Consider the following 24959-nt stretch of genomic DNA (forward strand, 5'->3'; position numbering starts at 1 on the left):
TCCCTCCCACCAGCTCACCGGCTCCCCAGGCGAGCGGGGACAATCCTGGATCTGGCAGATCTGCCCCGGCTCCTCGCCCAGCGTAGCGGAAAGACCACGCCGCGCCCAGCAGTGCAAAGCGAAACCTTGCGCGTTTGACCAAATGCCGCGCCTTTTGGATCCCCAACGCCACGCTGCACGAGGGGACCGTCCACGGGGAGCTTTTGTCCTTCGATCCCCTCACCCCCGGCCAGCGCCCCGAGGCACAGAGAAGCGGACGCCTCCGTGGCTTCACCTTGACCTTTTTTATTTGCGTTTTTTAAAAACAATTAAATTAGAATACAAATATTAGAAAACCGCGGCCCTCAGCTGCCAGTGCAGCCGGAGGGGGGCCGAGCTGCACGGCCGAGTTTATACAGTAAAACTGAATTTGCCCTCGGCCAGATTGATGTCCCTTTCTTCAGACCTGAAACGGTATTGCTTCCTGACTAGAAGAGCTGTTTACACAAAGGAAATTATTCTGGGGCTGGGGGGGCAGCAAGGAAAAAAAAGCAGAACAGAACGGAGGGCAGAGGCGGTGGGAGAACCGAGCGTGGCCTCCAAAGGACGACGACGCTGGGCGGGGGGCCGGGCACCCAGCCGCGGGTTCCTGGAGGCATCGGGGGCAGTGGTGGGGACCCCCCGCGATGGCTGGACCCCCGAGGCCGGGTGCCCCCAGGGGCTCGGCGAGTCGCTGACGGGTGGCCCTCGGCCTGGTCCTGTTGGAAGGCGAGAGGGGGGCGCCGGGGGGGGGGGGGGGGGGGGGGGCGGGCCAGGCAGGCCTCTACCCGTCGGAAAACCCAAGAGCAAGAGGGGGGTAGGAGCCACCCCACGTGGAGAGGGTGAGGCGGGAGTCCCTGCTGCCCCCTGGGAAGTGGCCGCCCGCCCCGCCCCCCTGAGGAGGGCCGGGGGTGGTGGGGGCGTCTGTGGACATCTGCGCTGTTCCGTAGGGAAGTTAACCTGAATTGGAGTTACCGAGGTAGCTGGCTAGAAAACTGAGACCCCCCCCACGCCACACGCTGCCGCACCCTGGGGCCCCCGCCTTCCACAGGGGGTCCTGGCCACATGCTGGGTCTTCAAAATACCAAGTTATTGCACTTTCAAAAAATACAACACATCTGTGGCTAAACCCTCCCCGGCCCCCCCACACCCCGCACCGCCCCTCCTGTGCCCCCCGCCCCCCTCCCCGCCCCAACCCACTCCATGGCTTCTTGGCTAAAATGCTCCCTGCTCAGCGGTGCGCTCCAGGGTCTCTGGGCGAGAGAACGTGTTTGCAGAGAAAAAAAGCAGAGGAACAGACGGATGTCAAAGTCGTGGCTGCTGCCAGGGAGGGGGGCCGTGCGCCCGTCCGTCTCCCCTGCCGCCCCCACCACCCCCACGCGCCCCGTCCCTCTGCACCGGCTGGAATGGTCCCTGGAAGAGGCGAGGCGGGGCGGGGCGAGGCGGGGCGGGGCGGGGCGGGGCGGGGCGTCCGAGTGCGGCTCCCCGGGTCTGCCTGCCCCTTCCCAGGGCCGCCTCGGGCTCCGCGGCTCGGCTCCGGCTGGGGAGGAGCTGGGCGGGTGGCTTGCCTCGTTTGTAAGAGTTTCATTTTTTGTTGTTGTCTCGTTTTCCTTTTTTTTTGGACTTTTTTTGTCATTTTACTTTTTTTTAATTCTCCGATAGGAGAGTCCAGAGGTACAGGTACCAGGAGCCAGGGAAAGGGGCGGAAAAACAAAATGAACAACAGTAAAAAGAAGCCAATCACTCCTCCCTCTGCACCCCGAGGCCCGCCTGCGCCCCCTCCGCGTGGGTGAGCACCAGGGAAGTCGAGCGTCCAGCCGGGGGCGGCGGCGGCGAGCAGTCAGCAGGCCGACACCAGGCCCTTCTGGAAGGGACAGCGGCGCTTGGGCCGGGGGCCCTCCTCGTCCTCGTCCTCCTCGTCCTCCTCCTCGTCCTCCTCCTCCGACGACGACGACGAGCTGTCCAGCGTGAGGTCCACCACGTCGGCTCCCGGCTTCCCGTTCTCGACTCCGCCTGCCGCGCCGCCCCCGCCCCCGGCGCCCCCAAGCGCCCCGCCCCCGCCCCCGTTGACGTTGGGGGTGGACAGGAGCCCGTTGGCGTCCGAGGTGCCTGAGGGCGACAGGGAGAGGTGCTCAGAGCAGGCGCGGGGAGGCCAGTGAGGGGCAGGGGCCCTGGGGTGCTCCCCCGCCTCCACGAGCGCCACGGGGTCCCCAGAGCCCCCAGCCGAGCCCCGCTCTGGCCCGCTCGCGGGGAGCCAACTCACCGAGCACGAGGATGGGGCACTGGGGGCTGCAGCTGCGCTCCTTCTCGGCGCGGATCGGGCACCACGAGCCGTCCACCAGGTACTCGATCTCGTCGGCGTCCTCGCACTCACTCAGGATCTTGGAGAGGAGCCTGGAGGGGCGGGGGGCTGACTCCTGGGCCGCCGTCTGCCCCCCCGCCCCCCGACTCAGGTGGGACGCTCGCTAAATAAGCCACTTCCTTCTCTGCGGAAGCGGTTTTCGGACAGCCCCCACCAGGGCCCGGCGCCCCGAGGTGCAGCGGGGCTGCGGCGGGGGGGGGGGGGGGCCTGCCCGCGCAGCGCTCCGTGTGCCCACCGCTGCCCCTCTGCCCCGCGGCCCCTACCCTCCCATCCCGACCCCGCGCCGCCCCTCGCTACAGACGAGGCGCCAGGCGTGCACAGGCCGTGCGCGCTGCTCACAGCCCCCGAGAGGCCCTGGGTGGGGCAGGAAGAAGTGAGACCACCGCATCCCACGCACACAGCAGCACCCCGCCAAGAGAGCACGGCCGGCCCAGCGGGACACGCCCTGGCCCTGGGCACCGTTTCACTGAGGTACTGCCAGCCAGCCCCATTTTACAGACGGAGAAACTGAGGCCCGGGGAGGGGTGGGAAGCTCCCCAAAGCCAGTGAGACCAGAAAGCGGGCCGCCTGGACCCCGTTCCTGGCCCTGCCCCTCCAGGTCACGGGGCCTCCGTCTGCCCACCTATGAGGCCTATGCAGCGCCCACCAACTCTAGCAGCCGAGGGGCCCACGCCAGGCCAGATCCCATACAGGGGACACACGTGCCGCGGTGGCAAGGGGCCAATGTGGCCCCGACATTTGTTCCAGGTCAAAGCGGCACCTGCCTCCACGTAACTTCAACCACCTGAGACGCAGTCACACGGGAGGGAAGCCCTTTCCTGCTCCAGGACATGCCCCGGGGTCACTCTGTGCTGTCAACACAGCTCCGCTGCCATGGACGTCTCCACCGGAGCGCCCCCGTGCGCAGCCCAAGCAGGAGTGTCTGGCTGGCTCGTGCCCCACGCTCCCCATGCCCAGCTGGGGGTCCTCGGAAGGCAGAGTCTGGGACAGAGTCCTTATGAGGACCCCAGAATCACCCGGCTCAGGGCCAAGGGTGGGACAAAAGAGCATAATCCTCGAGAAAGCACATGAATCAAGGACCCTGCTTCCAGGAAGCCTCCCTGGCTATGCCCAGAGCCTGTGGGATGCTGGGACTGTGGCGTGTGGGGCACAGCCACACCCCCAAACCCCAGGACCCTCTGCCCCTGGAGCTGTCGGAGCTGCCGCCACTCGAGCCTGGGTGACCCGCTCTAGGCCTGTGGGGGTGGGGGGAGAGGCAAGCACGGGGCCACACAGCTGCCAGGCCAGGAACAGAGCGGCCATTCAGCCTTGACCCTTGTGCCCGGCCCCAGGGGCCTCCTCACTCCACCCCAAGGCTAGATGGCGTGGGGACACGGGCACGGCAGCTCAGCCCCTCCGGGGAGGGGAGCCGGGCTCAGAGCTGGCCGGACCTGGGTTCCAGTGCTGGCCCGGCCACCTGTGAGCTGGGCACGCCCGGGGCAGGTGACTGCCCCCTCTGAGCCTCAGTCTCATCTGTAAGGTGGGGACGATCCAGGCCCACCTCCTGGCACGGTTGGGAGGGATGGCTTGACAACAGCCTGAGTACAGTGACCAGATGAAGACAAGCACCCCAGTGTGGGGACGGACTCACGCCAAGCCCCTACCGACCGTGGGCCATCCCCGGGCCCACAGCATGCACAAATCCCACGCACACACTCGGCCCTCACGTACTGCCAGGCGCAGAGGGTAGGCACAGACCCAGCCTGGCAGCCGCAACTCCCCTAACCAAAACCTCTGCCCCCCGCCCCTCCCCCAGCTCCGGGGACAGGACATGGGTGTGGCTGGCGCCTGGCCGGAGTTGCTTGGTCAGGTGCTGGGCTCAGTTTCTGGAAACCTAAGACCTAAGCAAAGTCTCCCTTTTGGGGAGAACGGCCTCTTCCCCTCATCCCCCGTGGCCTAGGGAGGGCTGACGCCGCCTGGGCAGAGGGGCACCCGAGAGCCGAGACCAGAGCCGGGGAGACTGTGCTCTCCACCTCTCCGTACAGAGGGCGTACCAGCAGCAGTGCTAAATGCTGGGTGCGCAGCAGCTCTCCGGCTCGCGCGGCGGCCCCGGCACTGAGCTCTTGGGGTCCCTGCTTCACATGGGGCAAAGCAGACCCCAGGTCCGCGGGGTCACAAGCAACAACCGACCTCCTGGGCCCAGAGAGCCTAAGCTGGCAGCCCCTGCTGGCGCACGAAGGCCCCAGAGCCCCACGAGGAGGACATCTGCCTTCCCTGCGGCCAGGGCTTCTGAGCCCCCCGCAGACCCCAGTCAGGAGACCCAGGGGCCTCCGGAGTTGCGCGGCGCGGCCCCTCCTGCCGCAGGGTGGGCGCGGGGGGGACGGGGGCTGCCCAGCGCCGCCCGGAGCCTCACCCGTCAATGATGAGCTGGTCGTAGGGGGCCGGCTTGTCGCACACGGGGCACATCCAGGTGGGCTTCTTCTCGTTCATCTGGAGGTAGAAGACAGCGTCGAAGCACTGCAGGTGGGCGCAGGTCTCCGCCCGGCAGGGCACCGACAGCCGCATCTTCACCAGCTGCGAGGAGGGAGCGGGTGGCGTGAGTGGCCCCCCTCCCCCCCGGGCGGCCCCGCGCTGCGGGCAGGTGGGGAGCAGAGGACGTGCACAGCCCGACTCACCGGGCAGATGAGGGAGACCCGCACGCCGGTGGTGGCGATCTCGCTGTCGGGGTCCAGACGCAGCTTCTCTTTGACTGCGGAGAAGGGGGCGGCCGTTGTTAGCAGAAGGGACAGAGGCGTCTGCAGGGCCGGAGCCAAGACGCAGGCTTTTCCAGCACCCGTGGACGCCGGGGAAGGCAGCGGCAAGCACCCTCAACCCCTCCATCTCAGGGGGAAGACGGTCCACACACGAAGCACCCCAACATCCACCTCCCAGGATGTCGAGATGTACATTTTAGCTCCAGGGCCCAGGGCCACGAGGATCACCTGTGAGAGTGTCCTGGGCAGCGGCCGGTAATTTTGGACAACCTGGCATGCCGATGGGGCAGGCCAACCCGACAAGCCCCCTCTGCTGCCCGTTTTCACAGCCCATGGGCCTCTTTTGGAAGAAAGATGGAGGCAACCGACAGCCGCAGATGGGGCTGTTCGCTGGGACTGTGTGTCCCACACCAACCATCCCGGAGGGCTCAGCGAGAAGGAAGATGGGCCGCTCCAGGATGGTCCTGGCGGCCCCATTCCCGGACACCCCCAACCCTGGCAGGAGCAGGAGTGAGCCCACGAGCACGGCCTCTCGGGTGACCTGAAGCCAAAGGCCTCGTGGAAAATGCCCACAACAACACACAAGGCCCCCTTCTTGCCGGTGAACACGGCAGGAGAGAGACTGGAAGGAAATGCACACGAGCAAACCCTGAGGCAGGCCCACAAGGAGGAGTGCGGTCTCCCTCCCTCCGGACCCTTTCGTTCTGCGTTTGTTCTGCTCTCAGTGGGAACGGGGAGACTGGCTGACAGACCCCCAGAGGGCTCAGGACAGACGGAGCCTGGAGCTGCCCCTCCTTCCTCCATGTAACCCCTGCAGCCCCTCCTCCAGAAGCTTCCTCTTCCCTCCCACACAGGGTTGAGGGGGCCTAGGCCCACCCCTCTCCCCAATGTCCCGAAGGCCGCATCAGCTGTTCACACCTTCACGTGAATCCCCACCTCAGGGCCTGCCTCTCTGGCCAAAACGCCAGTGATGGACTCAGGTGCATCTGGTTTTGAAGCGAGGCCGCCTCCTCTCCACCCGACAGAGAGAAGGTTGGGTGCAGCAAGAAGGCTACAAGTGAGACAAATACAGGACTTCCCGCGGCAACTAAAAACCCAGCAGCCGGTGACCCAGCCTGCGGGTGGCTTCCGAGAGGAAACTGAACCGTCGGCGCCAAGCAGGGGCCCGAGCAGTCCCACACACACCACTCCCTTTAGCCCTGCGGACCCCCGCCTCTCCCAGACTTCCGCCAGACCTCTGGGTGCCCTGCCCCCACCCTGTGGGCCTCGGCCTGGATGAATCCCACCTGGCCCCCACGCCAATGCCTGCCCCCTCTGGTCAAGTCGGTCATTGTCCCCACAGGGAGATGGGCAGGTGGGGGGCCGGTTTTGAAGAAAGGGCTCTTTGAGGGAAAGAGGGAGGCAGTGGGGTGGGGTGCACAGGCGGGAGCCCTGCCACTCTGCGCCTCAGGGTCCCCAGTGGTCGGATGGGGACATCGCCAAGTCCCTCGGCCCAGGACTACTGTGAGGATCTGGTGAGAAGGTGCAGTGACCAGAGAGGGCCAGTGACTTGCCTGGGGCCGCACAGCCAGCGCACACACGGACACGAGCCAAAACACAGGACCGTCTTGGCAGTGGTTCACTTTCAGCGCTCACTACGTCCCCCCCACTGCCCCCAACACAGCTGGTCTGGTCTCAGGTTGGATTCCATCACTCCTCGGTACCTCCGGCTGTGAATCGGGTCTGCTCCTGCCCCTGTGTCCCTGGTCGCCGCCCAGCAGTCAGAAGCATCGGCCTCCAGCCCCCATCCCCCAGGATCTCTCCCGCCTCGCTGCTGTGGGGATGACCCCCATGTGCTCGCCCTGCCCACATGCCAGACCTGCCCCTGGCTCTCACCACCCAGGCTCCCTGGGCTGGAGGGCCTACCTCCCGCGTCCCTGCCTCAGGGCTTCTGTGCTGGCTGTTCTGCTCCCCCTCCTTCCACATCCCCCGGGGTGACACATGGGCCCACCAGCTCACCCAGCGCCTTGCACAGCTCTGGATGCTTGACCCCAATGGTTTTCAACCTCTGCAGCAGTTCCGAAGAGGTCAGTTGCCGCACCAAGTACAAGGCCACGGAGTAACTCTGGGGACAGAGGTGGGGGAGGGGTGGTGAGGCCGAGGAGGGGCGGGGGGGGTGCAGGCAGGAGGCAGCCCCGCCCCACTCACCTTGCCGTAGTTCCCCCAGGTCACGGTGATGCGGTTGGTGGCCGAGGACAGGTACATGAGGTGGGTGAGGTTGATGGGGCGGCAGGGCCTCTTGGGTTCCACTCCAGGCTTATTGGAGGGGTAGTAGCCCTGGAAGCAGACGCGGGGGCTCACACCTCGAAAAGAGGTTCCATGGTGCCTTCTCTGCCCCACCCCCACAGTGGCCCAAGGCTGCGGTGGGGGGCACTCACCGGGACCGAGCAGTAGCTGTGGTTGACCTTCACGGCGATGTTGGGTGGGTACTGGTCCTCCTGAGGGCCGCTGGTGTCTGAGTAGCAAATTCTGCAATAACAACGTGGACCGTGAGGCCAGCAGGGGCTCTGGCCAGAGGGGTGGCCCTGAGAGGGGGATGGGTGCAAGGCCGGCGTGGAGGCCACAAGGGCCATTTCTGCCCAACAGATGCATCGCCGTTCTGGACCGTACGAGGGGCTCTCGGGGCCCCAGATCTGGTCTGAGCAAGGCTGGGCGGTGATGTGTCCACAGGCAAGGACGGACAGCAGGAAGAGAGGAGGAGCAGGCCTCCACCTCTGAACCGGGGAGAACCAGAGAAGCCGTCAGGAGGGAGAGGGGCCCGACTGGGATGCACCTGGGGTGGACAGGGCAGGGCTATGGGCACTAGGGGATGCGGGCAGGCCCAGGCTCACCTGAGGACCACCTGCACGGCCTTGATCCCGGGCTGCAGCTCTCTGCACATGCCGAGGGAGCAGAGGGGAGAAGGGGGGTCAGTGAGGCAGGAGAGCACCCAGCACGGCACGCTGATCATTTCGCCTGCGCTAGCCAGACAGGTTCACCTGCTACCTCCCTTGGCAACCGAAGGTTTCTGGGCGCTGACTGAAACGTTCTCTCCTGTTTACTCACTGGTGGCTTGGGCAGATGACCTCCCCCTCTGTACAACCGGAGGGGAGTGTCCACGCAGATATATTTAATAGGTCGGTAGGCAGAGACCCAGCATGTGCCAAGTGGGCAACAAACGGCTGCTCCAGACAGAAGGGCCTCGGACAGCGGACACCGGGAATGCCTCTGACCCTCAGCTGTTATGGCTCGGGGTCCTCATCAGGGAGATCCTGCCCCGGCAGGACCCAGGCAGTGTCTGGGGACAGCTACAGCCATCACAACTAGAGGAGTCCTGCCATCAAGTGGGTGGGGCCAGGGATGCTGCTCAGCCCCCATGCCAACAGTGCCAAGGGGAGCTCTGTTAAAGCGGGGGCTGCGGATCAGAGGCAGCAAGAACATGCAGACGGGGCGCACTGCCCAGTACACACGGCAGGTGCCGAGCACGGGGCGGGGGCAGGGCTTCCCCTCCCCCCACCGCGGAGCGCAGGGCCGACATTGGGTCTGCAGAAGGTGCCCCTAGCCCAGCCCTCTAGACGGCCCCAGACCATGCCGGCCCACCGCCTGCCGCGGAGGCCAGCAGGGGTGCAGGGCACAGCGCACCTGGAGTTCCGGATCAGCTCCACTTGCCTTGGCGTCAACGCAAAAATGCATGGGCTCTCCTGAAGCTTCTCGTTATTCTGTGGAACTAAAGACAAACTCAGGGTCAGGGTGATGTCTGGTCCCCAGTGAGGGAGCCAGCCACACCCATTTCCAGGGGCTGGACCCTCCTCAGACCCGGAAGCAGTGAACAGGAGGCTGAGCCTCACCCAGGCAGCCAGGCCTGTGGGATGGAAGCAGGGCCACTAGGGACGAGGGGGCCGGGAAAGCCCAGCCCTTCCTGGTGCCACACCACAGCCTATGATTCAGGGAACACCCCTAACCCCGGAAGGGCCTCTTGGGAAGCAGCAAATTTCTTAGCCCTCCGGGGTTCAAGGGTCTCTAAGGAAAACAGAAGCGCTCAGCCTGGGCACCTGGGTGGCTCAGCTGGTTAAGCGTCTGCCTTCGGCTCGGGTCACGATCCCGGCCGGAGTCCTGGGATCGAGTCCCACATCGGGCTCCCTGCTCAGCGGGGAGCCTGCTTCTCCCTCTGACCCTCTCCCCTCTCACGCTGTTTCTCTCTCTCTCTCTCAAATAAATAAAATCTTAAAAAAAAAAAAAAAAAAGACGCGCTCAGCTCACGGAGAGGAGCCTGGCGGGCTGGCAGGATGCAGTGGGACAGACTGCACACCCTTGGGCCAGCTGCTTCCCCTGGAGCCTGTAAGATGCCAACAACTCTGTCCCCACCTCACACAACTGTTCTGGGCACCTGGCAAGCGTGTGCCTGTCTGTGTGGTGCTCAGCAAAGCCCCTGCAAGGCACTGCTGGAGGGGACAGGGACAAGCTGGACAGAGGTCCTGCCTCGGGCATTCATGGCCAGCAAAGGAGGTAGGCAAGTGAAACTGCCCTGAACCTCCAAGTGCACAAAACAAGAGTCACGGAGCAGCCCAGCTCACAGCAGGAGACACGAGGGCAGCAGGGGCACCACACTAACCATCCCAAAGTGCCCACCTGGGTGCAGAAGTGGAGGAATGTCTGCCAGGGGATGGAAACCATGGTGGTGACAAGCTGGCTCTTCACTCTCAATTATAACTGCATCGAGAACCCCAGGGGTGATCAGAAAGTCCCTGAACTAAATGAGAATATACATTGCGCCAAAATTTGGGGGAAGCAGCTAACATAGTCGTTTGGAAGCAAAATCAGAGCTTTAAAATGATTCTATTAAAAAAGACAGAAAACGGGGCGCCTGGGTGGCTCAGTTGGTAAGTGTCTGCCTTCGGCTCAGGTCATGATCCCAGAGTCCTGGGATCGAGCCCTACATCGGGCTCCCTGCTCTGCTGGAAGCCTGCTTCTCGCTCTCCCACTCCCCCTGCTTGTGCTCCCTCTCTCGCTGTCTCTCTCTCTCTCTGTCAAATAAATAAAATCTAAAAAAAAAAAAAAAAAAAAAAAGACAGAAAAAGGTTTCAAATGAAGGCCTTGCATTTCCTCAAGAAACTAGAAAAAAGAGCAAATTAAAGCTGAAGTTAGAAGAAAATTAAAAATAAAAATAGAAAGTCAGCAACAGAAATAATAATCAAGCCAGTCTTCTTTGATAAGCTAACTAGAATAAACAATAAAAAAAGATCATAAGCACACCCACTGTCAGAAACGAAAAACAGACCGTAGTACACATCTATAGCCTTTTGGTTTAATACAGGAATGAAACCAACAACTTTATGACAATAAAGCTGACAATTTAAATGAAATAGACAAATTCTTCCGAAGTTGCAAATTACCAAAACTAGCACCAAAAAATATAAGAAATTTGAGAAGCCCTTTATCAGTTAAAGAAGCTGAATTTGGGCGCCTGGGTGGCTCAGTTGGTTAAGCGACTGCCTTCGGCTCAGGTCATGATCCTGGAGTCCCTGGATTGAGTCCCGCATCGGGCTCCCTGCTCGGCGGGGAGTCTGCTTCTCCCTCTGACCCTCCCCCCTCTCATGTGCTGTCTCATTCTTTCTCTCTCAAATAAAATCTTAAAAAAAAAAAAAAAAAAGAAGCTGAATTCATAATTAAAAACTTTTCCACAAAGAAAACTGCAGGTCCAACTGATGAGTTCTACCTAATATTTAAGAAACTGTATAAACTTTTATGAACTTCCAGAAAATAAAGAAGAGAACAAGTAACTCACTTTACAAGGCTGACACGACCCTGATACCAAAACCTGACAAAAACACATCAAGAAAAGAAAATTACAGATAAACATCCCCCATGAACACAGACACAAAAACCCTTTAGAAAATATCAGCAAATATCCGAGCCCTTGGGATTTAGCTGAGGAATGCAAGATTGGTTTAAAACCTCTACACAGGGGCACCTGGGTGGCTCAGTCAGTTAAGCGTCTGCCTTTGGCTCAGGTCATGATCCCGGGGTCCTGGGATCGAGCCCGCATTGGGCTCCCTGCTCAGCGGAGAGCCTGCTGCTCCCTCTCCCACTCCCCCTGTTTGTGTTCCTGCTCTCCCTGTCTCTCTGTCAAATAAATAAATAAAATCTTAAAAAAAACCCAACCAACCACACTGAAAAGCCACCCGATCAGAAGACTGGATGCGACATGGCTGGCAGGAGCGAAAGCCTCTGGGGAGGGCAGGCCGTCCTGCACAATCTGCCAAAATCACCCACACACAACGTGGACCCAGCGGCCCCGTTCTAGGAGCCACAACCGCAGACGTGCTCACACACACAGGATGACCGAGGCCCGCGGACAGCCATCACTCAGAACGGTTTCCATCGATGGCAGATGACCTAAATCTATGCCCACCGACCTGGTCTGGTGAAGATGCGCTCCTGAGCAGCTTACAGAGGAATACCACGCAACCCCGACACAGATAGCGAAGGATCCAGAAGCTCTTCACACTCCGATAAGGACGATAAGGAGTAACCTCCGAGATGTTCTTGTCAGGTGAAAGCAGCTGGTGCAGGTGGGTGTGCGTCACACCCGGACTCGTGTCACCGACAGGGGGAGGGGTCTGCGTACTTAGTGCAGGTCTGCTCATCTGCACGAGAGACATCTCTGGGTTGGGAGCCCCCTGAGAATCGGCCACTGCCTCGGGGTGACCGGGAGAGGCTAGAAGCCAGCTTTCTTTGTACTGCCAACCCTTCCAACAGTGGTGTGCATGCTGTTCCTATGAAGGGCTGGAGCGTAAATAGTTTTGGTTTTAGTAAGACACGTGGTCTCTGCCTCAACGTCCCCACTCTGCCTTGTACCATGAAAGCCACCAGGGACAATAAACAGACAAATGGGGCGTTGCTGTGTCAATACAGCTTGGTTTAGGAAAAAAGGCTGCCAATGAAATTGGCCCCTGGCCCTAGTCGGCCAACCGCTGCTCCAGAACCTTCTGAATTCCAAACCACAACAGCAGGTAACCTATCTAAAAAGCAAACACAGGGGCGCCTGGGTGGCTCAGTCATTGAGTGTCTGCCTTCGGCTCAGGTCATGATCTCAGGGTCCTGGGATCGAGCCCCGTATCGGGCTCCCTGCTCAGCAGCGGAGTCTGCTTCTCCCCCTCCCCCTGCTCATGCTATCTCTCTCGCTCATGCTCTCTCTTTCAAATAAATAAAAATCTTTAAAAAAAAATAAAAGTAAAAAGCAAACACAATTCGGATTTGAAACCAGCTGAGACTCAGAAGCCAGACCACCAGGTTCATAACCCAGCTCTGCCCGGGGCACACATCCCTACCCCCACCCCAGGCTGGGTGCCTTCCGTCCCCGGGACCCAGTTCTCGGGGCGCAGAGCTGGGCGTGAGGCTGGAGCTCAGCAAGAGGCAGCTGCTGTAACCACCAAGCTGCCGCCACCAATTCACGCTTGTTTGCCGAGGGCCTGGTGAATCCCTGCGCAGTCCTGGTTGGGGCCCTTGAGGAGGGCGGTCTAACTGGGGGGGTGAGGGGGCCCACAGGCCACCTGTAGACATGCCCAGACCTGCCCTAAGAGCCAAAGGGCAATTATTTCCGACGGGGCGGGGCGGGGGGCGCTCACCATACCCAAGCTGGGCTGCAGCGGCTGAGCGGGAAGCCGATCCCACCTGCTGGCCAGGGAGCTCCATCCCCAGAAATAAGGCAGGCAGGTGAGCGCTATCATGGGAGGCCAAGAGTCCGGGGTCCCTTCCAGGGCTCCCCCTTCTAGATGACACCACCATGGGGACAGAGTTCGCATTTTCTGCTGTGCCATGGGCCCCGGGGGGGCTGACTTCCCTCAGGAAGCCAAGTGGCCAGTGGGAGGTGAGCCGCCCCCTCGGCCGGGACACAGCATACCCTACACGGTAGGAGGGGGGTGGGGGTCCCCCAAATCCAGGCCTCCATCGTCCACTGCCAATGGCAGCTCCACCCTTTCGGCTGTTCAGGGTTGGGCCGTGGGCAGCATCCACGACTCTCGGCACCCCCTGCCCCCCCAGCGTCAATTCCCAGGTGGCTCCAATTTCAAAACACACTAGCAAGGTCCCTCTCCCACCACCCCTACCCCTCCGATCAGTACACTGACCCCTCGATGGCCCCCCAGCTCCCCCAAGTTCACCGCCTGCCACTTGAGGGATGCTGTCCCCACCCCAAGTGGCCCTGATTCCACAGCAGCCACCCAGGCCACCTCCTTGGGGCAGGAACATCCTGCCTTGGGGCCTTTGCACTCGACATCCCCTCTTCGAGAACATTCCTCCCCCAGCTACTTAGATGGCCCTGATGTCTCTGAAGTCTGCCCAAACTCCACCAGAATGACAGACTTCGCTGAGCGCTTTTATTTAAAAACTGCAAGCCCCCCATAGCCCTCTGCAATCCTGGTACTGCCTGTATCCCCTTGCCCGCTTGATTTTTCTCTGAAACTTCTACCTCCTAAGAATCAACACAACTTCCCAGTGTCTTTGGCTCGTCATGAACACTGAACCAATCCCAAAGTACCTCTGCCGTGTCACATAGGCTGCCACAAAGCCATGGGGGCCCCGCGTGGGCTAGGACGAGGTACCCACCCCAGGCCTCAGAGCCCTCCAGGGACTAAAGGGAGGGAACCCCCTGCTCCCAGGTCTTCTGGGAGGACTGGGAACCAGCCTCTGGTTCAATCCAAGACACTAACAGAGGAGCCCAGCACGACCATCTCTACCCCGGCTGCCAGGCCACCGTGCAAACCACCAGCAGCAGAGAACACGATATGGGGGGCATGAGGGGGAGGGTAAAACGGTAGTTAGGACGTAGCCACCGTTCTGGAGGATCGCACATGCAAAAAAAAAAAGAGGGTGGCAAGAACAAGCCCAAACCTCCAACAGGGGCCTAATACTATTTTCTACAACACACACACAATTTTACAAAAGTTTAAATAAAAAGCAAAGAAACCGGGATCTCCAATCAGTCAGAGAGGCCTGGCCTCCCTCCCACTAGTCTGCAGCCTCCTGCACCCTGGGGCCTCAGAGAAGGATCAAGGCCCTCCTCCAGGCCAATGCCCCCAGACCCACATAGGGTCTCTGACTCCGGCCCCGGCTCTCCAAATGGGGAAGTCAGGGTCTAAGAGATGGTGTGGGCGGTGCAGGGGGCCTTGCCAACAGCAGGGAGCAAGCAGGCACCTGCCCTGGGTCAGGGGCTCTGGGCTCACACCCCAACTCCTCCAATCACAGGGGCAGAACTTGGGTGCCCACACCCAGCTGGCGGGCTCTTGATTTGCTACTCCTGAGGTCATGGGGATGGTACAGGGTCACACACCGAAGGAGAGCTGGAGAATGCTAGCTCTCGGTCATTCTCACGGCAGCTTCCTGGCTGCTTCTCAGCTCCCGGACTGGGCACCCCCTGCCCCGCTCCGCACCGTGGATGCAGTGAGGGAATGAACCGATCCCAGGCCCAGACGTTAAAGAACACCTACAAATGAATAAGCCACGCCAGGGCTGGGGGAAAAGCCATGGAGGGGGAGAGGGTGGTGACGAGAAGGCGAAGGCAGGCAAGTAGGAAAAGAAGATGAGCTTCAGGTTAGGTGCCTCGGGAGGGAAGGGCCATATGGTGTCTGAGAAAGTGTGACAGACAGAAGGTACAGCATGTGCAAAGGCCCCAGGGCAACACGGCCTGGTGTTTTGGAGGAATAGTGAGGGGAGGGGAAGGGAGAGAGAGGAGAGGAGGGCAGGGAAGAAACCAAGCAGAAAAGTCAGTGGGTCATGGGAGGGTTTTGAACAGAGGAAGGACATAACCGGACGGCTATTTTAAAAATTTCCTCTGGCTGCTGGGGGAAGACTGACAACGTGGAGGGAAGAAACCAGGGAGACAGCTGGGCAGGTGGGCGGTGGGGGAAGCCCCGCCGGCCCAGTAGGTTGGGCCACCTGCCCCTTGAGTTGGGAGGCCGGACCTGGGATGCCACGTGACCACCCAAGCTCCCAGGGCCCGGGATGGACCTGAGGACCCAGGGAGGGAGCATGCACCTGCGTGTGAGCCCCGCCTGGCCCCTGGACGGCACACAGGCCACTCTGCCTCTGCGTCCCTCAGGAGCTAACACCCACCTCAGAGAGGACCCCAGGAAACGAGACCCGAGAAAGCTTACCAGATCTTCGACGACCCCGGAAGCCCTCGGGACAGTCCAGCCGGCCCCCACTCTCCCCGTGGCCCACCCATCTTGTGTTCTCTGGCCTCTCCCTCCCTCTCTCCTCTCATGCCGCACCTCGCTCCAGTCACAAGGACTTCTGTTCCCAAGCCCTCGCTCACTGCCAGGCCCGGGCCTGGGACACACTCCCCCGCTCCTTCCTCTCTGTCAGGCTTATGGCTACTCACCCCTCAGGTCTGGAACGTGGCCTCCTCCAGGAAGCCTCCTGCCTGCCACCTCCCCACGAATGCATCGGCAGGAACTCGCGGCCCTGACCGCCCCCAGGAAGCCTGCGCTCCCCAAGCAGAGCATTGCTCTCCCGGCACCATTCGTTCACCTCAAGTGCAGCTTCCCGGCAAAACACGCCATCCGGGGGACCCCATACCTCCCCTGCTGCTTCGGCGATACCAGCCAGAGGCCGGAGGGGGAACACGTGTGTGCCCTGCACAACAGGGCAGGCGCCGGACCAGCAGTCCCCAGCCAGCACTGGTGCTGGCCACCCTCTGGGGCACGGAGACAACCAGGAGGCCCTTCGGAGTTGTCACGACGTGGGTTGGCTCCTTCACTTCGGGGCGGCAGGGCCCGGCCCCACAGCCCGAGACGCTGGCCACAGGACACTGGCGAGCCTCACAGAGCAGCACTGCGTCAGGTCGTGCTTCCTTCCTTCCGCCCTCAAGTCTCAGGACGGCCTCTCCTTTCTCCCATGCACCGACGGGGCTCCGGGCCTCCTCCGTCACTCTCCGGCCACTCACACCCTGGGTGGCTGTCAGATGCCCAGTGAGCCCCCAGCTGCAGTGGCATGCCCAGGACCGTGTTCCTGGCCCCCCTTGGATTCTGCTGGGGTTGGGAAGCAAGTGCCCCTCTCCTGGCTGGGATGGGTCGGACAGCCAGGCTCTTTGAGCTAAGAGGAGGCCTGAGGTCCAGAACATTCCCGTGCTTCAAAATGGGTATCTCCCCACAGGGGTGCAGGGCACTGATGACTCAGGGAGGGGTCAGAGTCAGGAAGATGGCTGAGCCTGCGGCCCCAGAGCCCCCTCCTCAGCATGCTGTGTGACCTTGCGCCAGTTTCCCAACCTTTCTAGGTGCCAGCCCCGCTGGAGCAGATCATCTGTCTCCTAAGGTCCTTCCAGCTCCATTATTCTCCTCCCCTCCCCCAACCCAAACATTCCACTCCCTGTGATTTATGTCTCCTCTGCACCCGGCGCGGTCTCCATCCCGAAGCTGGAGCTGGCCGGCGGCTCTTCCGGGGAAACAGACCAGAGTGTTTGGACCTCATTCTGGTCAGCAGGTCATGGTCAGGAGCGAGGGGGGAAGGGGAAGCCGGCTGAGCGCAAGCCCCGTGAGGTGGCTCTTGGGCAACGCCAGCGCTGTAGAAGAGTCACCCCAGGGAGGCCCCCAGGTTGAGGAGCGGGGGGCCAAAACCGCTGGTCCTGGAATAGAGGGGACCAGACGGCTTCAGGACCAGATCTGTGCTCAACGAGGACGCTCCCTCAGAACCTAGCAGGCAACAGGGGGTCCCTGAGGATGGGAGTCCCAAGGAAGCGGTACATTCAGGATAGGGGCGGGGGAGTGGGTGGGAGCCAGGGCAGGGCGGGGTCGGCCTCTTTGTTCTGAGCCGCCAGCAGAGTAATTCCTGGTGTAGACAGGGGAGCAGACTCTCCCGGAGATCAGGTGACTGGGGTCCCCGGGGGCTCAGGGCAAAGTGATGCACTGCGGGGCAGGAGTGGGAGCGGACCATGCAGGAAGGACGCTCGTGGTCCAGGCAGGAGAGGGAGAATGCTGGCCCTTGAGTTCAAAGTCACCTCTGTCCCTCGCCCAGTGCCATGCCTGACTTTCTGCTTCCCGGTGAAAACCCAGCCTCCTTATTACAAACATCACCCTTGAGTCCTCAGGAACCTGAACCATCAGCCTGACCTTCAGAGCCAGCCAGTCCCAAGGCCCCCAGAGCCTGCCGGAGAACCCCTGGGGGTAGGCGGAGAATGGGTTCCAACACATACAGAGGGTAGTCAGGAGGAGCAGAGCCAGGGCGGGGTGGGGGCTGTCCTGGAGAAACTGAGGAAAGGGCCTTGGGTCTCCAACGGTGCCATGTCAACCCCACGACAGGTGTTGTTAGGCCAACTTACTCCCCACTCGGGGGCTGGTGACCAACACCGCCAGAGGGAAGGCAGGAGAGGGCAGAGACTCGGGTTGATACGGGGCCTTGGGACTCCAAGGCCTGGACCAGCAGCAACTCCGTCCAGCTTCACCGGAACCACAGCCGCCTTGCCCAACCTCACGAAGCTCAAGGGCTACAGGAAGGAGGAAAAGAGGCAGCTGCATCCCCCCCGTTTCCCCGCAGCTAGGGCTGGACAGAGTGGGCTCGCTGGCACGGGGCTGGCGGGGAACTCTCCGTGCACAGAGGGGCCCCTTGGCTGAACAAGACGGGATGCTGGGTCAGCAGGGCAGGAGGGATTGAAGCACACAGCAGGGGGCATGGCGGGTGGGGGCACAGTGGGTGGGGGCACGGTGGGGCTGTGACCTCTGCCACGGCACGCAGAGACCAACGCACAACCAGGGCCAGAGCCTGGTGTGCAGCAGCGGCTCGGTAAAGATGCAGGGGTTGAAAGGGAGATGTGGATGAGGGGCTGCAGGGGGGCAGCTGAACCCATAGTACTGACATGCGCTCGGGGCACCTCTAGGCCCCAAACGAGGAATGCCAGAGTGAACCCTTACAAGGGTGGAGGGCTCTGCTTGTTCCCTGCTGCTTCCCCAGGGTGGGCTTCCACGGGCCTCCCACCCAGCAGGCCCTCAAGGGGAAGAACACGGAAGAGGTGAGAATGACAACCAGAGGGGCCTCCTCCAGGCCCACGCGGGCACCCAGTCAAATCCGAGGGGCGCCAAGAAGCCCGTCGCACTAGACTCGCTATCTGGAGCCCTGGAGGCACCAGCAGCTGTGGCTGGAGGGAGCACAGGAGGCCGAGATCAGGCTGACACCCACCCCGCCCCCTCATCATGGCTGCCAGTGAGGGGCCAGGGGCCTGTCCACACACGGCGCGCCATCAACCTGGGGGCCAGAGAAATGAGCAGAGAGGAACCACAAGGCCCTGGCATTGTCTCCTCTACTCCTGGTGGTGTCCCACCTCTTGGGAGCACAGCCAGCCTTCCCTAACCTGCTGGTCCGTGGTGATCAGCCTGAACCCATTGGCCAAGGCTGCTCCCAAGGCTGCCTACCAGGAAATAAGCCTTTTGTGGGAGGAAGGAAGGAAGGAAGGAAGGTCAGATCCAACTTCCAGCCCTTTTGCCACAGGGAGTTAGAGCATGGAACCCAGCATCCCCGGTGGCCCCCAGTGATGCCCGCCTCCTGATGGTCCAGGCTGGAACAGTCCCGGCCCATAATGTACAGAGTTGGTCTGTGTGACTGACGAAACGTGGAACACAAAGTTAGGTCACTTCCAAGCGGAGGTCAAAGAAGCGACGTGGCTTCTAGCTGCCCCTACGCTCACACATGTGCGCACACTAACCCTCCCACCACCCCCATCACTGGTTCCGGACGCAGCAAACCACCATTCCACACTGTGAGGATGCTTAAACAGTCTCCAGAGCCCGCATGCCAAGAATCAGGGTCTCGAGCCAAAAGTCAGCAAGAAACCGAGACCTGCCAGCAACCCTGTGAGTGGGCGGCCCCCAGCCCTAGTCGGGCCTTCAGATGAGACAGCCCCCAGCCAACAGCCTGACGGAGACCTCACCAGTGCCCATGCATCAGGACTGCTCAGCTAAGCCACTCCCAAGTTCTCACCCTCACAAGTGCCTGTTGTGCTAAGCTGCTGTGATTCACGCTCATTCGTGAGACAACCCTACAGGTCACTAATATAAAGATCCAGAGGGGGCTTCTGTGCTTCCTAGGAGGGAAAGCCCCCCACGACCCCTTGGCCCTCGCTGCTTCCCGAGAGACACTCCGGGTCGGTGACGTAGCTGCCACAGCTACGTGGCAGAAGGTGGGACCCGCCCCCCCCAAGGGCGGTGGCAGACTCACCCAGCTCTGTGGGCTTCAGCAACTCGTCCAGCATGTTAAAGAAGGGCAGCTTCACCAGACGCACTTCTGGCTTGAGGGTCTTGGCAGGCAAGCGTCCAAGTCCATTCAAGTACTTCCCGTAGAGCACGGGGTAGTCAATGTTGGGGCCCGAGAGGGGAGTCCTGGGCACTGTGCCAGCCCGGTCGTAGGTTGAGTGCATGGTCAGGGGGTCCAGGGGCCGGTGGGGCTGGGGGACAGGCTCTGAGCTCTTCTTGGCGTAGCGTGTCTCGTACAGCTCCTTGATCTTCTTGAATAGCTCGGGGCTACAGTCAAACTGGACCAGCTGGAGGGCCCGGGTGACAAGTTCGTGTTTAAGTCCGCTCTTACTCCGGCCAACAAAACCCAGGAGCATCTGAAGATCGGAGACTCGGAAACTCATCACCATGTTCTGGGGAAGAGCAACAACAGACACACACGCTCAGAGGAGACCTGGCCAGATTCGGGGACTGCCAATGCAGCAAGGGGCTTCCTGGAGCCACCTGGACCCTAAATTGGGGGACAGCGAAGTGACAGCCCATCAGGTGCTGCCTCGCCTTGCCCCCAGGTCCCCTTCACTCTAGCTGGCAGGAGCCCAGGAGGAGGAGGAGGAGGTGGCGGTTTTGGCACCAGGCCCACTAGCCCAGGCTCAGTCCCACTTCCATGCCTTTGCTCAGGCCTCCTGCTCACCCTTCCCTGTGATGCCCCCTCCCAGCTCAGCCCTGCTCCCCTCCTCCTTCTCAAACCTTCCTCGGCATTGCCAACGCAGCAAAAGCTTCTGACCGCCCCCCCAACACACACCACTGCCTTCTATTTTAGGTTCTCTTTTCCCATCTTTAAGCCTGAAAGCATCCCCAGGGCAGGAACTGGGAATCTTGCTTTACCCGTAAACAGCCTCAGCCACTCCCTAGCCAAGAACACTAATGGCCTCTCTGAACCTCAGTCTCTTCGTCAGGATGACAGGATCCACTTCGTCGGGATGTGGGAAAGACCAGATGAGGTAACATACGGAAAGCAGAGTAAATCAACGTTGGCCACAAACATGTTTTCCCTTCAGTCTGGAGGATGGTAGCCACGATTTAATACTAATCACCTGCCAGGAACTGAGCTGCACATGCAATCATATACTTAACTCTGATTCTTAAAACAACCCTGCCAGGCTGCGGGGGGGAGCTCCACGTTATAGCCAAGATTCAAACCTAGGCCTGACTCTAAAGCCAGGGGTAATTTCTCTCTACCGCACTACAAGCGTCCACATGGAGCTGAGCACAGGCAAGCATCAAACATCTGCTGATCATTCCAGCAGGCCCTCTCCAACTCGACACTGTGGACGCTGGGGCTGGATTGTTCTCTGGGGTGGGGCTGTCCTGAGCACTATGGGGTACTCAGCAGCATCCCTGGCCTCCACCCACTCAATGCCAGGAGCCCCCCCAAAACCCAGCGGTGACAATCACAAAGGTCCCCCAGACACTGCCAAATGTCCCCTGGGAACAGGATCGAGAACCGTGGGTCTGAGGGGAAGGCTTTGGGAATCCGGCAGCCCCAGAGGCTGTGAAGTGAGCTGTGGTGAAGTGAGCTGTGGCGAAGTGATGAAAGAGGTCTGGCAGGGTCCCTCCAACTCAATCAAGCCAAACACGAGAGCTCAGCTGATGCCAATGCTTTCCTTGGGGCGGCCTGACCATGGCCTGCCCTCTGTGAGACCCTGGACCCCAAGGGGAGGGACGCTTCCCCATAGGCTACACGAGCAAAGTGTCCTTGAAGGATCGATGCGCCAGCAGGGTTTCTGGGCCACTCACACTGAGCCCCAAAGCTGGCCTGCGTTGAATGAAACGTGGTGGGTAAAAGAAACTTCCAGGGGAATGGGGAAAACAGGTACAAGTGATGAGGATGTATACTGAAAGCTGGCGGGCACAGGGCAGGACACCACCCAAGGAAACCAATAAAGCCCTTAAATTCAACTTGAGAGTCTGACAGTCGGAGGTGAGTGGGAATCCTGCCAGGGTGTTTACACAACGGTCCCAATGCCAGAAGGCTCTGGCTGTCGAAGGGTGAGGCGTGGAGGCTGATGGGAGCACTGAGACTTAGGAGCCCCGGGTTCCCAGACGACCCTGGGTCCTCCATCAGGCCTCTCTGTACTTTGGGCACCTCATCTAGCCACGGGGGATGGGAACCCTCTAAGATCACTCCCAGCCTTACACCAGGCTCCAGCTGACGGCGGGGAGGGGCTGTCGAGGCTCAAAACGACAGAGACAGACGTGTGGAGCTGCCCCGTCCTGCCTGCAAAACCTCAAGAGAGAGCCTTTTCCTGCTCCCGCACTACAGACGTGGAGTGTCCGCCGCATGCCAAGCATGAGGGCTCTTCCAGCGCGGCAGTGGCAGGGTCCATCGGAGTCCCAATGGCACTTCCTCCCACTCCCCCCCAGCTGTCTGGGGGCCTGGGGACCCTCACATCCCAGCACACCCCCGGCCTCGGGACCGCAGCGGTGTGCTGGCCTTCAGAAAGCCTGGAATGCTTATGAAAACAAAGACTTCACCTTCCTTGGCCTGACTTCCTACCTTGAGCAGAGAAAATAGGCTTGCAAACAAGATGTTTCTTCTGGAAGAGGCCCAAGGCCTTGGAGGGGAGAAGCGATGTCATGTGGAAGCTGACTGGCCTCCATGGAGCTAAAGGCAGGTGGGCTCGGGACGCCGAGTCTGACCATAACACATCTTCTAACATCACCCCGCCCGTGGGAGCGCCCTGCCCCCGCTGAGGCCTAGCGCTTTCACCAGGTTGGACATCCGGATCTGCCACACGAGCATCCTGGGGCACATCCCTCAAGCTGCCATATGTTCACGACTCAGATCTCTCAGCAGCTGCCACCACCAAGGAGCCTGCCCTTGACACTGGGAGGAGGGACAGCGTGAGAGGGGCACAAACATTCAGGAAGAAGCCCCAAGCGCTTTGCAAATCACTTCCTGCCAGGGCTTCATCCTACCCCGCCTGCCCCTCAGATCTGTGTTTATAAACAGCACCAGGCCCCAACGGCTTCCATAGTCTCAACTCTAGGCTTGTTTGGAGCTGCGTGGAAAAACATCAGCCTGGATAGAGCTGCTGGGCTTAACTTAACCGGTCTCAGGTATAGGTTCCTCTGAACGGGGGAAAGTTAAGGTCCTTCTCTCCAGGAAATGGGAGATCTGCGCAAAATGCTACCATCCCAAGGGGTTCCCAGACTACCTCTTCCCCCAAGCCCTCTCAGGGGCCTCAGGTGAAGAGTCTGATTTCCAAGTTTACCAACAACCCCCCCTTGTTCTCCCCACGGAGCAGCCAGTTTTGTACCCCAAAAGACGAAATCCCCAGCTCCTAATACAAAAGGTTAGGTAAGCACCTAAAAGAAGAGAACACTTCAATGACACGTGCGACACTCCACGGCGACAGCCAGAGACTAAAGAAGAAAGGCTCCTGAGGCTCAGAGCAAAGCTGGGCCACTGAACGGAGGCTCACATTCTAGAGAACTTGAAAAAAGGCTCAAGTTGATTTAATTGGGGTGGGGGGCCCCAGCCACCAGAGGGTCAAGGAGAGTTCATCAGATCGTATTTCAAGGCCCTGGACGGTATAAAAGAATTTAGTCCCTACCCTCTGGTGGGGGTGGGCGTGGGGGTGGGGGCGGTGCCCAGGCCCAGAGTCACAGTCACAGCCCCATGGGACCACTGAATTTCAGGGCTCCAGGGGACTTCAAGCCCACCAGCTGCCACCTCGGGCGTGCAGAGTTCAGACTTCTGCATCTCCAGGGGAAGTCCCAATTTCTCAAAACCCTAGAGAAGGGCAGTGTGTGTAGTACAGGCATTGAGGGGGACGCTCCAGGGGGAAGGGAGCTCCATTTCAGATCTCCGCGGGAAGGGAAGGGAGATGGAAGGAGAGAGAGGAACAGGAGAAAGAAAACATTTACAGGTCAGGACCCTGGGGAGGGGAGACCAGCGGGGAAGGAGGGGGAGGAGCCTCTGACCAGCAAAGGTCCAGTCCCCTACCTCCCTGCCACCAAAGACCTTTAGTAAACTTCTCAGGAAGGAAAGGAACAACCCTAGTGTAGTTCGGGGCAAGGGCTCTGGAGCCTCACCGTTGGGGAGGTACCTGGAAGAGGGTACATCCCTTAATAGGGATGGCACCTATGGGATGTGGAACCTGAACCCCAAAATGGAGTATGAGGGAGAAGCACTGAGGGCACTGAAGAAAGAGGTGGGGGACTCTCCATGGATCAACACAAGAAACCAGCAAAAAAGGAGACGGAGGCCCAGAAGCCAGAGCTGGGGTGCATAAAGGGATCTAAAGTGGGGTTTTGGGAGCTGTATGGAGGGAGTATGATCTTAACAGACTCACTAAAGAGTATAAGGGAAACTTAGTATGGAGTCTGATCTTGCTAGTGTGAAGTTTAGAGACCCCAAGAGCAGAGTCCAAAACCTCACAGATGCTGTCCTGAGGGTAAAAAGTGGGAGGAAGGCAAAGCCCAGGACCCAAGACTGAGGAGAGAGTTAGGAAGGGTTTGAACAGAGAACAGTGGCCAGGACTCCATCCCAGGCGGGAGAGCAAACTCGAGTGACACGGTGCCCACTCCGAAGGCGAGAGAGATGGTGTCAGGAGGGGGGCGGGGCTCTGGGACCAACGCGGGAGCTGAACTAGGGGTCCAAACTCCAGCCCGGGGTACGAACCCCAAGAAAACACTATGTTTGGGGGTGCTTCAGGACCCTGGCTCATCACCCCGGATGGTGGAATCGGTGGCAGAAGGGTCAGGGGACCCTTCAGAGCAGGGAGTCGCCAACCCCAGCTGGCCTGCTGGGTGGGGAGGCTGAGACCCAGAAGCCAGCCTTCGGTGCCATGGGAGGCGAAGACACTCCCCCAGGCCAAAGAGCAGGACCCCGGCTCAGGGCGAGGAGGGGACGAGCAGTCCAGCCCGTCTTGCTGTCCGGGGGAACTGTGCCTCTAGGTGGGAGGCGCGGCCCTGTCCCCGTGCTTAGGGAGACTGGACCCTAACCACTCGGGCTGTGGGGGGGGCAACCCCGCCTCAAGCCCGAGAACCAACCCCCAGCGCGAAGGCTGGGGAAAGGTTGGGGGGCCCCGCCCCCGGCCTCCCCGCCCCCCGCCCGCACCCGGCGCGCCAGGGCCAGGGGCGGGCGAGGGGGCCGGGCGGCGAACCGCGAGCTGGCCGCGCCGTGGGGCCCCAAGCGGAAGGCGCAGACCTCCGCCCGCCGCCCGGCCCCCGCCCACTCTCCCGCCCGCCCGGGCCGGCGCCGCCGCCGCTCACTCACTTTGGCCTCCACCAGCTCCGCCGCCATCTTGGCCACCAGCGTCCCCCGCGCCGGGAGCCCCCAGCCGTCGCGTCACGTGACCGCCCGCCACTCGCGGGCGGGGCCGCCGCGGCGGCCAATTAGCACCCGCACGCCCTCCCACCCCCTCCCCGGCGCGCGCTGCTGCGCAATGCGCAGGCGCGTACGACCGCCGCCCGGGCCTCGGGCCAATCAGGGCGGCCCGACACCGCCCCCCTCCACTTCTCCCCCGGCCACCACGCCCACCCCTCGCGGCGTCTGGCTACTTAAAGGAATACGAGCCCCGCACAGCTCGCGGCGAGTGCTGG

At 61.0% G+C, this 24959-nt stretch overlaps 1 protein-coding gene across 2 annotated transcripts; it reads right to left on the bottom strand.

Annotated features, from left to right (window-relative positions):
* Positions 1 to 1629: 1629 nt before the first annotated feature.
* Positions 1630 to 24753, bottom strand: PIAS4 (protein inhibitor of activated STAT 4). 2 transcript variants are annotated; one of them, XM_021705177.1, is made up of 11 exons: positions 24634 to 24753; positions 19336 to 19762; positions 8773 to 8857; positions 7983 to 8024; positions 7530 to 7620; positions 7300 to 7428; positions 7111 to 7216; positions 5035 to 5108; positions 4773 to 4933; positions 2282 to 2412; positions 1630 to 2127 (listed from the first exon to the last, which is right to left on the bottom strand). In XM_021705177.1, exons 1-11 carry the CDS (start codon positions 24658 to 24660, stop codon positions 1859 to 1861), a joined length of 1542 nt encoding a protein of 513 aa, XP_021560852.1. In that variant the 5' UTR covers positions 24661 to 24753; the 3' UTR covers positions 1630 to 1858. The 2 variants fall into 2 exon arrangements, with proteins under 2 accessions (XP_021560852.1, XP_021560853.2); XM_021705178.2 differs by lacking the exon at positions 24634 to 24753 and having other exon boundaries at positions 8800 to 8857; positions 19336 to 19854.
* Between the last annotated feature and the right edge of the window lie 206 nt (positions 24754 to 24959).

The sequence above is a fragment of the Neomonachus schauinslandi genome, chromosome 1 (assembly GCF_002201575.2).
Source record: "Neomonachus schauinslandi chromosome 1, ASM220157v2, whole genome shotgun sequence".
NCBI classification, from domain to species: domain Eukaryota; kingdom Metazoa; phylum Chordata; class Mammalia; order Carnivora; family Phocidae; genus Neomonachus; species Neomonachus schauinslandi.

Bases quoted from the DNA above. Each gene is read 5' to 3' on its own strand.
- PIAS4 (XM_021705177.1), bottom strand. From the start codon at position 24,660: ATGGCGGCGGAGCTGGTGGAGGCCAAA. The intron at 8,025-8,772 runs GTGCGCTGTGCC...CGGCATGTGCAG, and splicing joins GAGCTGATCCGGAACTCCAG to AGAGCTGCAGCCCGGGATCA. The intron at 2,413-4,772 runs GTGAGGCTCCGG...CCGCCCCTCCAG, and splicing joins GACCAGCTCATCATTGACGG to GCTCCTCTCCAAGATCCTGA.